The sequence below is a fragment of the Oryctolagus cuniculus genome, chromosome 10, assembly GCF_051225735.1.
Source record: "Oryctolagus cuniculus isolate XC-2025 breed Fujian yellow rabbit chromosome 10, ASM5122573v1, whole genome shotgun sequence".
NCBI lineage: Eukaryota > Metazoa > Chordata > Mammalia > Lagomorpha > Leporidae > Oryctolagus > Oryctolagus cuniculus.
In genome coordinates, this window is record NC_142876.1 from 91,886,710 (window position 1) to 91,908,089 (window position 21,380).

General features: G+C 44.0%; 1 protein-coding gene across 50 annotated transcripts in view; it reads right to left on the bottom strand.

Moving 5' to 3' along the window:
• The window catches only part of LOC149124337 (uncharacterized), a 605,541-nt gene that overhangs the window by 358,269 nt on the left and 225,892 nt on the right, over window positions 1-21,380 (bottom strand). For 25 of the 50 annotated variants that reach the window (XR_016214255.1, XR_016214256.1, XR_016214257.1 and 22 more), the window contains one exon: window positions 3,839-3,931. Coding sequence is in view for 28 of the 50 variants with exons in the window: in XM_089305504.1 (XP_089161630.1) it covers window positions 3,839-3,931 (93 nt within the window). In the remaining 22 variants the exon portion in view is untranslated. The other 25 variants (XR_016214266.1, XR_016214264.1, XR_016214268.1 and 22 more) reach the window with 9 other exon arrangements.

A 21,380-nucleotide genomic window follows, 5' to 3' on the forward strand; every position in this document is an offset into this window, starting at 1 on the left:
TCTTACCAAGGAGGCAGGTACCAATGCCAGCGCAATTGGTAAAGTGATAAGTATAAATACACAAACGATTAAAAAGATAGGGTAAGTGTCGAAGAGATTTCACAAATAAGACCAGTGTAAGCAAATAATGAAGGATAGAATTAAAAGGGAGGGAATGATCCTGCGGGGGAAGCAGGACACACAGCAGACTCATAGAATGGCAAACACTCCAAACAGCACTCCTGCCTCAGAATCAACCCTTGGGACATTCGGATCTGACTAAAAAGTCCATTAGAGTCTCACAGGCATGGAAAGCCATGACATGGTGGCAAAACACAATCTAAATGAAAGATCCTGGTGAACAAGACCCCAGCAGAAGGAACAGGCCATCAAGGAGAGAGGCGCCTTTCTCTGAAGGGAGGAAGGAACCTCCACTGTGATACGGCCTTGACTAAACACGTTCAGAGTTGGTGAACTCAAGGGGCTTCCATAGCCTGGACAGCTCATGACAAGAACCTCAGGTGATTACTGAAGTCTTAAATAAGAGTGTCAATTGTTAAATCAACAACGGGAGTCACTGTGCACATGCTCCCCATGAAGGATCTCTGTCCTTAATGTGTTTAACTATGAAACTTAAAAACAACACTACTAGTCGAACAATACCCTATACCTGGTTCGGTTGTGTGAGTGCAGCCTGTTGAAATCCCTGCTTAGTATATACTAAGTTGATCTTCAGTATATGAAGGTAACTGAAAATAAAACTTGATGAAGGGTGGGATGGGAGAGGGAGTGGGAGAGGGAAGGGCTACGGGAGGGAGGGAGGCTGGGGGGGAGCCACAACAATACAAAAGTTGCACTCTGTAAATTCATATTTATTAAATAAAAAACCTATAACAAAAAAAAGAAAGAAAAAGAAAAAAAACTTAATACTTTACCCTTTTAGTAATTTTTTATGTTCTACTTAAAACTATTGGTTGAACTCTGTAATTAATACACAATTACTCTTAGGTGTTTAATCAATGCTATAACTAGTACTCAAATAGTATTTTATACTTTGTGTTTCTGTGTGGGTGCAAACTGTGGAAATCTTTACCTAATATATGCTAAACTGATCTTCTGTATATAAAGATAATTGAAAATTAATCTTGATGTGAAAGGAAGGGGAGAGGGAGTGGGAGAGGGGAGCGTTGTGGGTGGGAGGGAAGTTATGGGGGGGGAGCTATTGTAATCCATAAGCTGTACTTTGGAAATTTATGTTCATTAAATAAAATAAATAAATAAATAAATAAAGTAATGCTAGGGGTAGGACAGGGCTGGAGTTGGGGAAGATGAGGGAATGAACCCCTAGGTCTATATTTTCCTTGATTCTGAGTTCTCTTGAGTTCTCATAGGCTGAACTCCACTGGAAACCTAAAAGGTAAGGGAGCCCACTGATTGCTCCATAGGTCTGGGCCTCCTGGGCATAAAGTGAGGGGCAGGGAGTAAAATGGATCTAGAGGGTCAAATTCAAGATAACTGAATAGTCACCACCTGTGCAAACACAGAGCGATCAGGCCTCAGGCTTAGAGCCTTACACATTACTAACATGTAGAAGGTCACACTTTTGTGTTCATTACAGTTTTACTGTTTTGCTTTTATTATGATAGATGCTATGTGTCTTCCATTTAGTTAGAGATGAAGTTTTCTTTCAGAATAGGGGTTTAAGTGATTTTTTTTCCAGTGAGGCCACTGAAAGATAAATATAAAGTAACAGGAGCAGAGATGGAAGGGGAACTTGCAAAGATAATGGAGGTGCTATGACTAATGTGTGGAAAGCTTCACTGGAAACAGGGAGCTATTCAGCATGTTTGAGCAGGAGAGCAATAGGACCAAGGTTCTGATTTGGGAAGCTTAATATGGCTGCACATATTCAGCAAGAGATGGAGAGTCTGGGGTCATATGGCAGTGCTAATGGGTTGAAGAGGTGAGAGTAGATGGAAGAGAGTTGAAGAAGAAAGATCAGAATCAAGAATAGTAGGTAATTCGTTGTGTGGAAGACAAGCATGACACAAAGCAAATGATAATAGCTGCTACCAAAATTGCCTTAAAAAAATCTATTACCAGGAATATTAGAAGTAATGTAAAAAAATAATGAGATGGCAATCAAGGCCTGTTAACACGTAGAGGGCTTATGTAATTCATCTCCTGTGAGGCTACGGTGATGAAAGAAAAACATGAACATTTATCTAATGTGTGCCTACGCCTGATGTTTCTCCAGAACAGCTGGGTTTGTTTTTCAGATTTGCAGCAGGAAAATTGGTAAGGTCAACCAGGCTTGGCATCCAGCACCGGGAGGGCAATTTTCATGCCTCGGATGACACTGTGGAGGAGGTGTTTTTATAGCGCAGAGATAGTTTGGATGTTTACTTAGAGATTTGCAGTAAGCCAGGAGATCTATTTCCCAAAAAGACTGCTTAGTTAGAAAAATAAAGTCAAATAGACATAATCAACCAAGTGTCACATAAAAATAATTTGAAACTAGGGGTTAGGAACAGTAACAGCTCATCAAGGTGGAAACAGAGCTTTGGCCTGGTAAGGATTTTCAGACCAGTTGCTCACTTTATCCTGGAGTTTTAAAAAAAAAAATACATACACCACAATGAAAGTCTACTCTATGCGTCAGTTGTATAAAAATTACTTTCAATTAAATTCTCAGGTTCTGGTTCCCTGAGAGTTTTAACCATCATGTTTTCAAATGAACCAGTGATTCACAGGCTCCGGGGGAAGGGAAAGAACTGCCAGATTACCAAGTCCATCCCACGAGATTTCTGGGGGAGTGCTCCCTGCAGTCCACTCTCAATTGCGTCGTTCAGTCCTGGTTTTAAATGACTCCAGGAATGGGACACTTCATCAATCTAAGAGGCCCGTGGGAGCCCTTTCTCAGTTGAAGAGTCCTCATTTTAGAAGAAATATTCTGATATGAAGTCTTGTTGTACCTCTTGTCGCTCCCAAGGGACCCTTTCTTCTTCTTCTCTGCATTTACGCCTTCAGCCCCTCCAGATGTGAGCAAATGGCAATGGCTTTCCTCATCAGTGACTCTCGCCTTCCCCTTCGTCGTGTTTTTTCATCGAATGATTTCAGTTCTTTTATCTACTTCCCTGGTCCCTATCACCATAGTAACTGAATGCATTGACAAGACTGCCATTTCAACAGAGGCCCTCAAAGGTCAGACACCCACCTTATGGCATTCCACTACAATGTAGGAGGATGCTTTTTGCATCCTGAGGATTGCAGACCTGGGTTACCTCCCTAGGTGTCCAGATATTCAGCTGGTGTCCAGGGTCAGCCAGGTCATCTGCACATGACGCTCACTCAATATAAGGTGATGGCCAGTGTGGTAGGGGTCCCTACCGCTCCAAGAAAAGGACACTGAAAAGTTGGCTGTGTATTTTTGTACATAGAAATGTTAGCAAGAAGACAAAATCAGAGATCGTCCAGTTTCTATCCTCAATCACTCTGAACCTCTGATTCTCAATTTCCACTTTCACCAAAACAACTGACTGGACCTCGTGCTATCTATAAAGGCAATTTACGCAATAATATGCTGCAACACAATTCCAACTTGAAGATATATCAGCAATGCTGCCAGATTTAGCAAATAAAAACCCACAATACCCAGTTAAGATTGATTTGTAGCATGTATGTTCCTTGCAATATTGGGGACATAGTCATATTAAAAAACAATTTGTTGTATATACAAATTGCAAATTCAGTTAGATGTTCTACATATTATTTGACTTCCACCTTCAAAAGTTACCATCTTGGCTGATGGCTGGCCTCTGAGTGGCTGAGGAAACTTCTGAATTTCATCCTATCTCACCTCAACGCCCCAGCAGAGCTTCCAAGACATGGCTCAAACTCCATTCTCCAAACGCATACAGGCTCATTTGCTTCTTCAAAGTTCCCCAACAGTCTAAAGAAGACCAAAAGCATGAAATAGTTTGAAAAGTATAAAGTACTACATGTGTGCATTGTCAACATTCAGCATACTTAGCAAGACATGAGGACAAAATAAGGAATCTGCAGTCCCTGCACTACAGTCATACACAGCTAAAAGTCAATCTTCCTGCCCGGGATCCCAGCGCTCTCCACAAAGGGCTGCCCGCATTACAGCTCCAGCAGTAAAAAAATCACTTATTTACTTTGAAAACCTCCCATGTGGCAGGCACTGCATTAGGGATTTTGTGCACATTATGTCATTTAATTAACAGTCCTATAAAAATGGAACTATGCTACTCTCACTTTATGAATGAAAACGGAGGCCAGAGAGACAGAGGGAGGGCCCCATGTCAGTTCACACATTTCTCACAGGGGCAATGATTTGCTGGTCTTTTTCTCTGTAACTTGGCTCCCCTTTCCCATACCTATCGTATATGAACTCTAGATCAGTTATACCTACATGTGAAATGATATACACCCTTAGAAAAGGCAGTAATAGGCTTGCTGCCTTGCTCTACTTCCATCTTGAGTCATCCAGTAACTTTCTCCAAAGACAACACAGACTTAAGAGAACCAGGACCCAGGTGGTTACTGGTCCCAGGTGGTTACTGAACTTCAAAGCCCTACGGAATGCATGGCATTAAGCAGCTCTGGGGTGATGCCCTCACAGGCTCACCCTCCAGCATCCTCCATCCAATCCTCTTTGCTTTCCCCATCTGAGCTATTGTCACAGTTGAGTATAATTGGAGATGCCTTTGACAGAAAACTTGAGGTCTCTTGCCAATAGTCTTCAGTGTTTAAGAAAATAAAATGGCATGTTCTCATTGAGATATGTTTGGAGTGGTCAGGTTTCCATAGATGATTCCATGGCTCTCAAATCACACTGAGACAAAAGGATCCCAGCTAACAGATTTGGTCAACCTGAGAATCACAACTACATGGGGACCCAAACACAATCAGAGAATTTTTTTTAACAGATCTAACCACTGTAGCAGATATTTCTTCCTTTATGTATTCCTTCTTGTTAAAAAGGCCAAACGGAATCCTCCATTGGAAATGTCCAGAGGATCATGCACAACTCATTTTCATTAGAACAAAAACCCTATGTGTGTATCTGCGTGTCCATGCTCACTGAAGCTTTATTCATAATAGCTGAGACAGGAAAACAACTTACGTGTGTACTGGCAGATGAGTAGATAGAGAAAATGCAATATTCGTATCCAATGGAGTACTACTGACCCTTGTCCACCCTAAATCCAGACACTTTCAATTTGTCAATCAGAATTCAAGAGAGCTGGAGAAAAGTAACCTGTATTAGTTTGAGTGTTTTTCTTTGTTTTTAATTCTGTCACCTGCAGCACTTCTGAGTCGTCAGCATCTTTAAAACATTCACTCCACCTGAGGGCACCTGAGGGCTTTCCTGAGCAAAATCACTCTTAGCAAGAAGAGCTTAACAGGCCTGGAATCTCCTCAATCCTAGGCATTCCCCTTGGTAGCCTCCACAGGACAGGGGCCCTGTCTTCTCTGGGCAAAGCCCTACCTTCAGGACAGTGAATCAATGCACACACTGTTATTCTCACTGTGGAGTGGAACAATTACTAAAATCTATTTGCCAGTAATGTGCCTTGTCTTGTAAATCATTGGGTCGTTAACCTTAACAATTGCAATGTGCTGTCTCTATCCAATTCAATTAAAGGACAGACCAAGGTAATAGTTAAGAATACAATTCAGACAAAGGAATGTACTATTATAGTATTACATCCTCATAAATTAAAGAATACATTTCTTCCCCACTTGGAAAAGGAACACAGCATGATAAACACAGCGCAGACAACAAACAAAGGCAATCACTTTAAGAATAACTCCTGAGGACTGGGGTGGAGATGAGAGTAGGAATCAAAAAGCACAAGCAACTCGCTCACATCCCCCACATCCCCCCCCCACGTCCACCCTTCAAGCTGCTGCTGATTATGCACAACAAGGAGGACACACTCAGACCCTTAGAGGCTCAAGCCATGGCTCTGCGAAATGCAGACTCTACCATGAGATAAAAACAGTCCACACTAGCGTGACCAGGGCTAAAATGTCTAATGCCAACAAGGAAGAAGGCTCTGAGTGCTGGCACGACTCCGCATAGTCTAAAAGGGCTCCTCTCTTTCACAGACATTTCAGAGCAAGCCTGGGAAAGCTGCCTTCTTAACACCTTGTCTCAGGGCCATTCTTGTTTTAGGGATTACATGGAGATTAGCTAGGAAAAGGTAACAGGGAACAAGTCTGACGACTTTTATCTCGTATTCTTTACAAGCGACTCAATCAAGCAACTCTTCTCCCTACTTTCCCCCATAATTCCTTCCACCTGAACCTCTTTCTCACAAACTGCAAACCAGCACATTTCATCCATAAGATGTATTAGTTATCTATTGTTGTCACAACATGTAGGCACAAAGTTGGCGGCTAAAAACAACACAAGTGTAGGACCTTACAGTTGTCAGAGGTGCCCTGAAGCTTACACTGACCAAGATCAGGGTTGTCCCCAAGGCTGGGCTGTCCTGGAAGCTCTAGGACCGAATCTAGGCTTGCTCAAATTGTTGGCAGAATCCTGTTCCTTCTTGTTTTAAGACGAAGGTCCTCATGCCCTGGCTGGCTGTCAGTTGGGTGTTGTTCTATCTGCTGCAAGCCACCCACATTTCTAAGCTGCTGGCTCCTTTCTGTTTCTTAAACCAACAATGTCGGCAGACTCCCTCTCATACTGTGAATCCCTCCAGCCTTTCCTTACTGTGGGGCTTCTCTCCAAATTCAGCCAATGAAGATTTGCTACCTTAATGGGTCTGCCTAATAGGTCCACCACAAGTCAGCTCCCCCTTTGATTATCTGTAATGAACTTAATCATATCTACAAAATCACCTTGCTCTCTAAGACAACACATCTCTAGGTTCCAGGTATTAGGGCACGGACTTCTTTGGGGGGAAAGCAGACATTGCTAAGTCTACCCCATCACAGCAACAGTAATCTTAGGGATAGAAGAGGTGTCGCCTTTCCTTTCTCACCTCCTCCCCAATGTTCCCATTCCCCACTTGGATAGCAGAACTCAGTCACTCACCATGATCCTGTTTTCACGGAGACAGCCGCACTCAGCCTTTCCCTGGCCGTGAAGACCGACCCCCATCTCTACTGGGTCTTCTCCAGATAAAACCTTTCAGCCTCTACCCAGGGGCTCCCAAGATTTGTTTACATGAGAATCACCTGGGAGACATGTTCCAACCCAGTAATCTGGTTCTGAGGCCCTGCTTTTGGGAACTGACGTCGGGAGGTGGTCTCCATCCTGGGTGGAGCAGGCTGGCATGAGCCTTCATGGGCCCAGCAGGCCAGGAGCAATCAGGCAGGAATGGGCTGAGCAAGACTTCAGCATGGTGGATGATTCCTGGCCATGCAGCTCTCCGGATACCCTACCTCGCTTTTCCTCTGTGACGATGGCCACAAACAACTCATCTTCCTCCCCAGTAGCCACACCTGTTTCTCCAGCTCATCACTGCCCTGAGCAGGGCCTGCATGTGAAGCTCTCATCCAAGATGCTTTGATTAAAGGTCTTTCCTTTTGGGATCATAGCCTGGGTGATTCTGGGAAGCTTCCTTGTGAAGGCCCCAGCTTCCTCATCCATCAGATGTGGGTAATAATGGTAATGACCTTGGAAGGTAATCATGAGGATTCCAAGATTTGCTGCATGCAAAGCACTGGGCATGGTGTTTAAATACTCAGAAAAAACTAAGCTGTTTTGGGATGACCGATACCATTATTATTTATTGTTCTCCCCAGATGACTCTGCGACCTGGGGAAATGGTTTGGCCCTCACCAACATTGGTTCCTCCTAAACAGAGAAGAGTGGAGCAAAATAGGAATTTCATTAAAGCATTTATTTGCCCTAGTGATTTGCTTCATTGGCTAAACCTGGGAAAAAACATAGCCAGAGAAATCGTAGGATTTGTGGAAATGATAGATGTCTTATGCTTATAATATCAGTTTTTTTTTAGACCAAAGGCTAACAAACTTTTTCCATAAAGGGTCAGATGATAAGTTAGTTTTCACTTTGAGGAGAATGCAGTCTTGTCGCGACCCCTCAACTCTGCCATTATTAGGAGAAAGCAGCCATAACTAGCACATAATGGATGGATGTGGCTGTGTTTCCACAGAACTGTGATTATAAAATCAAGTGACAGGCCAGACTTGTCCCATAGGCCATAGCTTCCTGACCCTGATTTTAGACAAACATTTAGAAGGTTCAGTTCTAGTACAGAATCCCTATTCTTCCCCTTGTTTCACTGTCTTTTTACCATCCCTACCAGCCTTAAAGGCATGTTTCAAAAAATGTTTACAACCATGGGCATGCATGGAAAACTTAACTGAAATTCATGTAAATCAATGAATATGCATGTAAATTTTTGAAATCCACATGATAAATTGATACTAGGGGCATGCATTGTTGCACAGCCAGTTAAGCTTCTGCTTTCTTAGAGTACTGATTCAAGTCCTGGCTACTCAACTTCTGATCCAGCTTCCCTGTAATGTTCCTGGGACAGAAACAAAGGATGGCCTAAGTACACGGACCCCTGCCCTCCATGTGAGAGACCAGGATGGAATATTTATTTATTTATTTATTTGAAAGTCAGAGTTACACAGAGAGAGGAGAAGCAGAGAGAGAGAGAGAGAGAGAGAGAGAGAGAGGTCTTCCATCCAATGGTTCACTCCCCAATTGGCTGCAACAGCCAGAGCTGCGCTGATCCGAAGCCAAGGAGCCAGGAGCCAGGAGCTTCCTCTGGGTCTTCCACATGGGTGCAGGGGCCCAAGGACTTGGGCCATCTTCTACTGCTTTTCCAGACCGTAACAGAGAGCTGGATCAGAAGCGGAGCAGCCAGGTCTCGAACTGGCACCCATATAGGATGCAGGTGCTTCAGGCCAGGGCATTAACCCGCTGCGCCACAGTGCCATCCCCAAGGATGGAATTTCTGACTCCTGACTGCAACCTGGCCCAGCCCTGGTTGTTATAGCCATTTGGGGATTAAACTAGCAAATGGAAGATGGATCTCTCTCTCTCCCTCTTTCTCCCCTCCATCTCTCTGTCTGTTGCTCCAGCTTTCAAATATATACGTGCGTGTGTGTGTGTGTATAAAAAAGAAATTATTCCTAAAGAACAGAGTGTCCTGGTAAATATTTTTCCTTGGAGAATTTTGAAAGCTATAAAGTTCTGTGACTTTAGACAAGTCGTTTAATCTCTTTGACTATCAGTTACCGTCTCAGTTAAATGTAAGAATTCTAGTGGTATCTATTTAATGAGGATGAAATAGATATAAGCATATAAAGAACATAAAAAGTGCTTAGTCCAGTGCCTGGTGCATGGAGAACAGGATCGTCACCATCCTCATGGCCCCTCCAAAGTCATAGATCACCTGAAGGCCACAAGCACTCCTTACTTACAACAAGATGGCTGAATCAATATCTATAGACAAAACCCTATCTGCAGAAATTGCCTCCATTTCCTGGGTGCTTGGGATGGGAGAATACACTTAGGGGCTTCAGCCATCTGAAAAATAATCTCAAGGTTAAAGGTGATTTCTCAACTCTGTCCTGGGGTTTGCAAATTAGAGGTCTGTGAGTCCACAACTGATTTAGTTCCATTAGTATTCCACCTAACAATTTTAAGTTGAAATGCAACAGAGCCACCACCGAGTTACACTGCTCGAGTAACCATGGCTCACAGCTGCCTTCACAGACAGGAGCCACAGCTGTTCCCTTATCGCTACAGCCCTGACGGCATTTGAGCATCTGACCTCTGGCCTACCCTTTCGGAGCTGGGTTTCACTATCACAACCCCAGCTTCTCATGTCATGATCTCATTGTCATCAATCTATCTAGAAGGAAAGTCCTTATCTTTTTGAGAACATGCAGCCAGTTCCCAGAACAAATGTCATCCAAGACTGCCAACAAATGATGTCAGGAGACAGGTTAACTGCAGAAGGAGATGCCTGCTTCCTTCCTGGGTGGGCGCGCCAGACCTCCCGGATAAAAGCCGTGAGAGCCTCTGTTGCCACACACAGAGGAAAAGTTTCTTTAGGAGCACTCAGGCATTTTTAAGGATTACTGCTAATGGGCGTTACTGAAGACCCAGGAGTGGCTGAGGATACACAGCAGATTCTAGGGGCGCGCTAGTCCTGAAGAACAGAGCCAGCCTACACTCTGGAGCAACCTCACCTGGGGAATGGCTCATGTGGCAGTAGGGGATTTGCTTTTCCATGATCACGGTCAGACAAAGGAGCAAATGGCAGAGGTCTGCCTGTCTGGCGGGATTGCCTGTTCACCGCTCACGAAGCTATGTGAAAGCGGGGCACATGGCACAGCCATCTAGCCACCACCACAGCAGGCAGGAAGAGGCTCTGGTGGGCACTTTTGCAGATCTCCTTGTACCCTGGCTTACCCCTGGACTTGCAGTGTGTGAGTGTTTCACAGCATTGGTATTCTGGAGGTTACAGAGCTGGCATTTGATGAATGCACTCCACCCAAACCACAGAGTTGACAGGAGAGTCACCCTGAAAACAATATCCTTAATATGAGAAAGGAAGAAGTGATATTTTTAATAACATAAATCAGATTATTTTGCTTTCTGCCCCCCAAACTTCCAAGGTCTTCTGGCTCACCTGAAGTAAAACTAAACACCCCGTGAAACTTGCAAGATCCTGTAGGATCTGTTTACCCTTCCCTGCCACATTTCCAATTTCATTTTTTAAAATAACAGCCTAATTGAGATAGAATCCACCTGCCATAGGGTTCACTCACTTCAAGTGTACAAGTTCACAGAGTCACACAATCATCACCACCATTGATTTTACTACATTTCCATCACCCTGAAAAGAAACACTTCTCAGCAATCATTTCTCAGTTCTCCCAACCTCATAGCCCTTGGCAACTTCTAATCTATTTTCTATCTCTATATATTTGCCTACTGTGGCCATTTCATACAAATGAAATCACTTTATGCTGGATGGATGGTCTTTTGTGACCTGGTTGATCTTTTTCATTCATTAACAAAATTGTGGTATGTATTACTACCTCCTATCATGGCTGAATAATATCCTGATCTATGAATACACTATGCTTTGTGTATCCATTCATCTGTTGATTGACATTTGAGTTAGTTTCATTCTTTAACTATCATTAATGTTGCTTTTGATTATTTGTGAACAAGTTATGTATCCAGGAGTTGGATAGCCGGGCCATATAGTAACTTCATGTTTATAAACGTGTTTTAGAACTGCCAGTCTATTTTCCAAAGTGGCTGTATCATTTTATAGTCTCACCAGTAGAGTAGGAGTGTTCCAATTTCTTCACATCCTCACCCACCTTTGTCATTTTGCCTATCAGCATCATAAAGGGTGTGAAATGCCATGTCATAGAGGTCTGAATTTGTATTTCCAATAGCTAATAATGTGAGTATCTATTCATGTGCTTACTGGCCATTTTTGAAGAAATATCTATTTATATTCTTTGCTTATACCCCATTAGGCTATTTGTCTTTTTATTATTAATTTGTAAGGGTTCTTTATACACTCATTAAATATGTCATATCAAATATAAAATTTGAAATATTTTTCTCTTTTGTGAATTCTTTTCACTTTTTTGATGGATCCTTTGAGCACAAACATTTTTAATTCTGGTGACATGACTTAATCTACTCATATGCATATTTGAAGGCCAAAACAGAATGGTGGGGGATGGGGGGTTGAAGGAGGAAGGAGAAACAGGGAAGGAGGGTGGTAGAGTGTCTGAAGAAGTAATGGCTGAAAATTTCCCAACACTGATGGAAAAAGCCACGACTCTATAGATGAAAGTTGCTCAATGAACTCCAAGTAGGATAAACTCAAGGAGAATGACAGCAGAAGAGAGAGGCCAAGATTCATTAGACACAAAGAGACATACGGAGACAAAATACGAAAGTGGAGACAGAGATTGGAGCACCATGGCCACAAGTCAGCCATCATGGAGGAAGTCAAGGAAACCACCACAAACTAGAAGATTCTCCTGCAGAGCCTCCCAAGAGTACACCCTGAAGGCAACCTAATTTCAGAGCTCTGGCTTCCAAAAGTACAGGAGAAAAAAATTTACATTATTTCAAGCCTAGGTTGCAATATTTGTTATGGTACCCCCAAAGAGATTCAGCATTCTTAAGCTTTATATTCTCTGCATTCTTTTCCAAATAAAGTTAACTTTTCCCCATGCAGGTATTTGTCTGAGTGGTTAGGACAATGGTAAAGGAGACTGTGTCCAATATCAGATTATCTAGGTTTTGTGTCCAGCTCCAGCTCCTGACTCCAGCTTCCTGATAATACAGACCTTGGAAGACGACAGTGGTGATGGCTCAATCCTGGTTAGTCTAGAGCACAAATCTGCACAGCCAAGGGCTAAGTTAACCCTGTGATATTTTCAAATCATTGGAAAACAATAAAGATTATATTTATACATAAAAATTATATAAAATACAAATTCTAGTGTCCATAAAGTTTTATTGGAGCACAGATCCACCCCTTACCCTTTTGTCTTTGCCTGCTGTAGCCCTACAACAGCATGATTGAATGGTGGCATGCTACAAACCACAGGGGTTAGGCAAATGTACACTTCTCAGATGGGAAATTTCCTGGCCACTCTAAGGAAATAGCTAGTGAAATAGGCAGCTCCTCCCCCACCCCCCATCATTAATCACTCTTGCTAGCATGGATCACTAACTGTAATTATCTTACTATGCAGTTTCCCTCCACTCAGGTATAGTATGAATTTCCTGAGGTCAAGGACCTCATTCACCTGCTACTACAAGGCATAAAATAGAATTTAACACGAAGTGGGTGCTCCACAGATATTTGTGGGATGAATAAAATACTATTAGTATTTTGCTGAATTTAATAACAGTATTAAATTATTGTCTTGTTAATCTAATTTTTATTTAAATATTGTAAATCTATCAGTCATGCATTATTGATTAAATCAAAATCATTAATATTGATGAAGATTGCTAAAAGATATTATTTACTACCAAATATGTATAATGTTTCTTATTCAAACTAACATTTCCTAACTGTTTGGTACAGGCCATACTCAGTGCCAGAGCTTGTCATGTATCCTTCAGTTATAATTATGATTGTTAGGTAGGGATTATTATTCCACATTAAAGAACAACCAACAGCCATTTTCTTTATGACAATCTACACCAGTAGTACAAACCATGCCAATAAAATGGCAAGCATATTTTTAAAAGCAGCATAAATGGGACTTGTCATTGATCGCCTGGGACCTTTCTAGTGGCTACCCTGAACTACAGTGTGTCTGCCATGGTTCTCACCCTCACCTCCCCCCGGGCAGAGCTGCAGCCACAGGAAGAGGGCAGCGGGCTGGCCAGCAGGACATTTCAGACCTGATTTCCCAGGGAAGCCAGGATGCTTATTGCATCTGACGCCAGGCCTGCCTTTTCCTCCTCAAGGAGGCCCCGTGATGACACATGGTCACTGCCCAGCTCTGCGCACGATAGCAGACTTAAGCCAAGCAGCTCTCAGGCTTGCTTTTGCTAACTTCTCTCAGAGCTGGCTGGTTTCTGCCTCCCCATGCCTGCTTCTGAGATGCTGCTGGACTTGACTATTTGGTCATTTTCCCCAAAAAGTTAAACATGGCTGTTTTCTATGACACAATCCCTCTTGTGCCAAACTGCTGCGACTATCCGAGAGCGGGCATATCTGTAAGAAGTAATGCATAGCCCCCAAGTCAACGGTCTCTATAAACTAAGTCACGGTTCTCACAGCAACAATGTTCACTTTTATCCCTATTTCTAGTCAGTTTGGTAGGTGTATCTGGGATTATTTAACCTAAACTATGTTCTGTGGGATCTCTGGCATCCCCAAAATTCTCTACACGGTGTTTTTGGAATATTTTTCTGGAATACTTTCAAAGACATGGAGGGGAAGGACTCACAGTTTAGTCCAGGCTTGTCTGGTAGAACTTTCTGTGATGATGGAGATGTCCTATATTTGTGTTGAACAATATGGTAGCAACTAGCCCTAAGTGGTTGCGAGCCACTGACAAGTGGCTAGTGAGATTGAGGAGTATGCTTTCAATTTGGCCACCAAAGCAGACAGCACAGATATGAAGATACAGATTTATGAGAGAGTTGCCTCACATTCCTAACTGTGTTCCTGGGGGTGAGGCAGGAATGATGACAATATCTGGAAAAAGCCAGTAACTATTTATGATGATGAGAATAACAATAGGATTTACACGAGGTTCTCACACAACTTCACTCTACTTCCACAAAAAGCCTTTGAATTAGACCCTATCTAAAATTTATTTTTATTAATTAATTGGTTGTATTTGAAAGGCAGAGAAATAGACAGACAGTATCTCCTGTCTACTTACTTATTCTCTAAAGCCCTGAAACAGCCAGAGCTATGACAGGCTGAAAGTGGGAACTGGGAACTCCATATGGGTTTCCTAAGTGCAGGTTGCAGGGACTCAAATACCTGAACCATCACCTGCTGCTTATTAGAGTGTGCATAACAGGAAGTTGGAATCAGAAGTGGAGCCAATACAAGATGCAGTCATCCCAAATAGCATCTTAATCAGCCCCTACCAAAAATTCAGAGTCCACATAGAGTGTTTGACCATAGACACTGAAATGTTTGACCCAAAGTCCTGTGTACATTGTGCTATGCTCACTGCTTGTTTGTTTTTCAATTTTACCGATATTTGACTGGTAAGATTGTCCCAGGTAAAGACCAGGCACCTGCAGCCTAATGAGAAGTAGGACAGGCGCAGCCCAGCTCAGCTTCAAGGGATGTGCTTGTGAGAACCAAAAGCAAGCACTGCACAGATGCTGAAGGACACGTCGAGATCAGCCTCCATACCTCTGACATGGGCCTGCAGACTGGCCCCAAGGATTTATACTCACCCCATTTGGCTGTCACAACAACACTAGACAGTGGTACTATCACTCCCATTTTCCAGATGAGAATAGGAATGTACTAAATTGCTATGAGGAGTGACAGACACAAGAATGTTCCCCACAGATGTCCGTGTCCTGATCCCTCGAACCTGAGAATATATTAGGGCTATAAGGCAAAGGAAATTGTAGATGGAATTGAAATTGCTAACTGCTCCTATCTAGATAGGCCCAATGTAATCACAAAGACCATTAAAACTAGAAGGAGAGTTAGTAGGAAGAAGATGTGGCTAAGGAAGAGAGGTACAGAGAGTTGCAACATTGCTGGCTTTGGAGTTGGAGCAAGGGCCACAAGTTAAGGGTTGCTGGCAGCCTCTGGAAGCTGAAAAGGAACCAGGAAACAGATTCTCCATAGAGCTTCCATAAAGGAAAGAAGCCTTGCCTATACATTGATTTTAGCCCTGTGAGACCCAGTTCAGTCTCTGACGATGTCAGGCAATAAATTTATGTGGTTGAGTTTTGTTATTGTTGTTGTTTTTTGACAGGCAGAGTTAGACTGAGAGAGAGAGAGACAGAGAGAAAGGTCTTCCTTTTCTGTTGGTTCACCCCTCAAATGGCCACTACAGCTGGCACGCTGCACCAATCTGAAGCTAGGAGCCAGGTGCTTATCCTGGTCTCCCATGCAGGTGCAGGGCCCAAGCACTTGGGCCATCCTCCACTGCTCTCCTGGGCCACAGCAAAGAGCTGGACTAGAAGAGGAGCAACTGGGACAGAACTGGTACCCCAACTGGGACTAGAACCCGGAATAACAGCACCGCAGGCAGAGGATTAGCCTAGTAAGCCACGGTGCCAGCCGTGGTTGAATTTTTTTTTTTTTTTTTTTGACAGGCAGAGTGGACAGTGAGAGAGAGAGAGAGAGAGACAGAGAGAAAGGTCTTCCTTTGCCGTTGGTTCACCCTCCAATGGCCGCCGCGGCTGGCGCGCTGCGGCCGGCGCACCGCGCTGATCCGATGGCAGGAGCCAGGAGCCAGGTGCTTTTCCTGGTCTCCCATGGGGTGCAGGGCCCAAGCACCTGGGTCATCCTCCACTGCACTCCCTGGCCACAGCAGAGAGCTGGACTGGAAGGGGGGCAACCGGGACAGAATCCGGTGCCCCAACCGGGACTAGAACCCGGTGTGCCGGCGCCGCTAGGCGGAGGATTAGCCTAGTGAGCTGCGGCGCCGGCCCGTGGTTGAATTTTTAATTCCAATTTTAATTTTATAATTTTTAACTTACTGAAAGAGACAGAGAGGGTAAGCTACCATCTGCTACTTTACTCTCCAAATACCTGCAATGACCTGGGCTAGGCCAGGAGCCAGGAATTCAACCCAAGTCTCCCATCTGGGTGGCAGGCACCAAACAACTTGAGTGCTCACACTCCCAGGGTCTGCTTAGCAGGGGACCAGAATGTAGAGTGGGACAAGCACCTGAAGCTAAGCATTCCAATATAAGATGTGCATATCTTAACTGCCAGGCCAAAGGCCAGCCCTATTTGGTGTGCTTTCTTCACCATGGGCATCAGAAACTAACATGGAGGGCAGAAGAGGCAAGTGCCTGAGGGTGGTCCTGCCTGAGATGTTCATCACTCTCAATGCTCTCTGTTTCCTGCATGAGTGGACCCTGTGAGACCCAGCGTGTGCAGCCCTCAAACCTCCTCCTTAACTACTTGAAGGCCTTTCTCACCACTTAGCTGTCAAGTAGCAAGGTAATGGTGCTGCATTTCTCACACAAGTTGAGTCCTCTAAATCATAGAGAATTGAAAGAGAAGCAAAACCACACAGCCCCTGCTTCTGGCTCATGCCTTGAGGCTTCAAGTGCCCAGAAAAATCGTTGCTTTTCCTTTTTCACTTCTTGCCTAATAAGTTAATTTGGGGAACCCCTAAGGGTGAGAGCTCAGGGCAAGGATCTTTTTTCTCTCTTCCATCCTCATTCTGGGGCCAGTGAGACTGGATATGGCTAAGCAGAAGCTCCCAGATGTGGGAGGAGAGCTCAGGGACAACCCTCAGCAGCCAGGCCTAACGCTCCAAGAAAACGTGCAGGTGATTCTTTTGATTGGTGCCGTCTAAAGACAAAGACAGACTTAATGGAGGAGACAGCTTGCTGCTCCCTGACCTTGGCTGTGTGTTTTTCCCCACGTCCTGTCAAGTTGAACACTAAGAACAAACAATCGCCGACCAGCCGGAACATGAGAATGCAAAGGGCAGCCATCAGTGAGATAACAGTGGGGTGAGGCCGAATCAAATCTTTCCTGCTGTCTAGCACAAGATGGACTTTTCTCAGAGAGGACGAGACACATGGGTGGATGTAGGCGTGAGGCAAGGGATATTTGTGCTGAGTGGGGTGACCCCGTGCAGGCTATCTAACTTCAAGGAGCCTGGTCTCATCATCCAAGGACCATGGTTTTAGCCACCCTACCCAGTGGCAATCAGGTATTCTGGGAGCCTTCTAAGTAGCAAGGAACAGGGTAAAGGGGGAGATGTAAAGCCCCATATAGTATCCCCAGGCCTCCCAAGAGTGGAAGCTCTGATCAGTTCTGGATTCCAGCATCCAGTTCGATGCAGGAACCACTTACTACCTGAAGCTTTTTCTTTAACTTTACCCCTTATGAGTCCCCTGCACCCTACCTTTAACTGAGCTATAATTTACGTACAACAGAGTACTTAAATCATTCATGGATACCTCAGTCAAGTTGTACACACACAGACACACCCATGTAACTACTACCCATACCATGATGCAGATCATGGGGCAGGTAACAGGCCCAATGGTTCAGATGCTCACCTTGGGGCAGGCATTGACACTTGCAATTCTACATCCCATATAGTAATGCCTGGATTTGAGTCCTGGCTCTAACTTCCAGTCCAGCTTCCTGCTAAGGTGCATCTGGGGAGGAAGCAGGTGATGGCTCAAGTAGCTGAGACCTTGTCACCCATGTGAAAAACCTGGACTACATTCCAGGCTCCTGGTTTTGGCCTGGCCTAGCCCAGGATGTAGTGGGTGTTTGGGAAGTAAATTTGAAAATGGAGGGTCTCTCTGTCTCTGACTTTGTCTCTCAAATTAAAAAAATAAATTAAAATGAATTTAATTAACTTTAAAAAATGCCTATGTCTCATAACAAAGTGCCTGGGTTCAAGACCTGCTCCAGCTCCTGACTACAACATCCTGCTACTGCAGGCCCTGGAAAGCAGTGGTGACGGCTCAAGTAATTGAATTCCTGACACCCATGTGAGAGACCTGGATTAAGTTTTCAAACTCTGGTTTCAGGCCTGACCCAGTCCTGGCAGTTGTGGGTATGTGGGGAGTGAAATAGCACGAGTTTCTTTTTTTGTTTGGTTGGCGCTCTCTCTCTCTCTCTCTCTCTCTCTCTCTCTCTCTCTCTCTGTCTTTCACACACACACACACACACACACGAAAGAAATAGATCAGCAGTCAGCAAGCTAAGGGCCCTAGGTCAAATCCAGCCTGCACCAAAAACAGTTTTACCCCAACACAGGCAAGCCCATTGTCTGTGTCTTGTCCGTGGCTTCTTGAGTTGTTACAGAGACCCGTGACTTCCAAGCCTGCAACCTTCACCAGCTTGCTCAGGCCTCCAGCACCTGCGCAGCACTTCCCTCCCTGTCTCACAGAAACCCCCAAACCACTCTACTGACTTGTCTACTGTACATTAATTTTGCCTGATTTTAGTTATATATGAATGGGCCATCGTAGTTGCTATGCTTTACTTACTCAACACGATGTCCGTGCAGCTCAGCCTCGTGTGCACCTTCTCGCTTCACTCCTTATACTCCAGGCCTGCTTCTCTCTGTCCTTGCCCTTCTCACTCACTGACTCCAGCTCACAGGTGGCCTCAGGGACTCTGAGTTGCTCTCTCTGCTAATGGTTCTTCACTCTCTATCATCTATTTCTGAGCCTTGAATGCCCCTGAAAATCCCATCCAACCAAAGGACCTCCTCTCAGACAAATGTAAAGGTAGCAAATGTTTAACTAAAAATTCAATTTTCCTGCTGGTTTTTCTTTTCTTTTTTTTCCTCCTGTGCTGTTGAGAGGAGTGTCCAGAACCCACCTTGGATTCATGAAGCTTTGCCTCCCTTACAAAGAGAAGGGGCAGGAGAGAGAGGACTGGTCTCACTCTGAGCTTCACATCCAAGAGCAAGTAAAGCCCAAGTGTCCCTGTGATGGGGATGGATGGGGTGGAAAAGGATGCTTTTCTTCAAGAGCCAGCTATAGGCACACGTCCCTGGAAGATAGAAGGACAAGGCTACAGGTCTTCACTGCACCAGACCCCAGAAGGGGCACTGACTCAGCTCTGCAATGACCATGGAGCACAGAGAACTTGACCTGGCTCTAAGCACTGCCCCTGCTCCAGGAACCATACAGGTGTCATAACACAGGACAACAATGGCATCTGCTGCTGACTACAGGGACAGGGCTTTGACCAAGATTCCATGTGGCACTAGGGAACATCAGTAGCAGGGGCTTCATCAGTTTCCAAAGTTTTCGTCTTTTTTTTAACATTTATTTTATTTATTTGAAAGGTGGAGTTACAGAGGGAGAGAGAGAGAGAGAGAGGTACTTCCAGCTGCTGGTTCACAGCCGAAATAGCTGAAATGGTTGGGGTGGGCCTGGCCAAAGCCAGGAGCCAGGAGATTCTTCTAGGTCTCCCACATGGATGCAGAGCACCAAGCACTTGGGTCAACCTCTGCTGCTTTCCCAGGCCATAGCAGAGAGCTGGATCAGAAGCAGAGCAGCTGGGTCTTGAACTGGCATAGCTTAACCTGCTATGCCACAGCTCCAGCCCCAGTTTCCAGAGTTTTTTTGGCTTGGGTGTGGGAAGTGGACAGGGTCCTTCAGGATTGTGGAAGCTCAGGGTTCATGATCACTCAGGGGCCGAGGGAGACTTAAGAGGGTGGTCATGAAATTTTGGCTAAGGAATGGAGCAAGTAATTGGTGAATAAGAGATGTGATCTCACGCGTACCTCAAATTTGCAAAGCAGTTCATGCTATCTATACACATAAACCCAAAATTTCACACCTAATTTAAATGGGTTCACAGACCCCAGGCTAAAAATCTCAATTCAATATTCTATCCTCTCTGCTTCAGTTGCTACTGAAAATTAACAGAGCCTTTCCACACTTAGATTAAATTCCCAAGACAGTGTTATTGGCCAAGCTAATATTTTTAATTAGGCTGCACAAATCCCAGACTTCGGTCAGCCTATGGATTCACTGTCTTCGGGTCAGCCTCACGGCCTTGGTTTTATCAACCGGGATGAGTGGGAGAAAGGTTGAAGTGGGGTCATGTGACACCAAACACAGGCCCCTTGGCAGGAGGGGAAGTAGATTCCCTTATAAGGAGGTATGAGCAGGGCAGGCACAGTGACTCTGCAAGGAGACTTGGAAATGATGGGTAGAAATAACTACATATACATGCATTTCTAGAAGGTGGATATATAACAAATGGGTGAAATAATGAAGTAGGAGAAAGGGGAAGAGGAGGAGGAGAAAGAATTTTCATTGCTCAGGATATGAATCAGCCGCTACAGAATCACTTCTGGAGGCCGTCCCTCCAGCTCTTTCTCTCATCGCTGTTGATTGCATGGCACAGTATCATGGGCAGGTGTTCAATGACACAGGCAGACAAGCTTATAGAATGTGAACTTATGATGCAGACATCCTTTTAATGGCATTACAGAAGGGAGATTAAAAGTGCTCTTCAACTTGTTAAAACACAGGTAGTTCTGAGCTTTCGTGAAAAATGAGTCTATAATAAATATTGTAATAAAAACTAAATAAAGATATTGCACAGTAATCTCAACAGGAATATTGTCTGATTACAAAAGTTGTTCCTTTCATCTCACAAATGTAGGTAATTAAACTAATGTCACAGTTTGCTCTTGCATGGAGGAACATGACAGAAGTGCAGAATTTGTATTCCTCTGCTAGCTAATTAGGATGACGTGTGATTCTATTTCTCATTTTCAAATGTTCTTTAGAATTTTGTGCTTCCCCCTTCCTCTTTCAAAACCTGATGTCTAAGTAGTTATAAATAAACCTCCCAAGCCAGAACGTTTTTAATGTAATTTGGCTCTATTCTCTTTTAACTCCAAATTAGTTGAGGCATCAGTAACAACTGAGAATGAACAAAAGAAACTTGGACCAGAATTCTGGAATAAGGGTGAGAAGGTTCTAGATCACTCAAGACTAAGAAGGATACATTCTGGTTCCAAAGACAGAGAAAAACACAGGATACCATTGGGGTTTATTCTTGCCCTCTTGCTTTAGGAAATTTCATTTAGAGGAAATATAAATGTACATCTAAACAATGGTGCAAAATCAGAAATAAAAATTAAGCATATTTTGGTGGAAAATTTTTGAAACCTTCATACTATGCACTTCCATGAATATTCTGAAGGCCCCT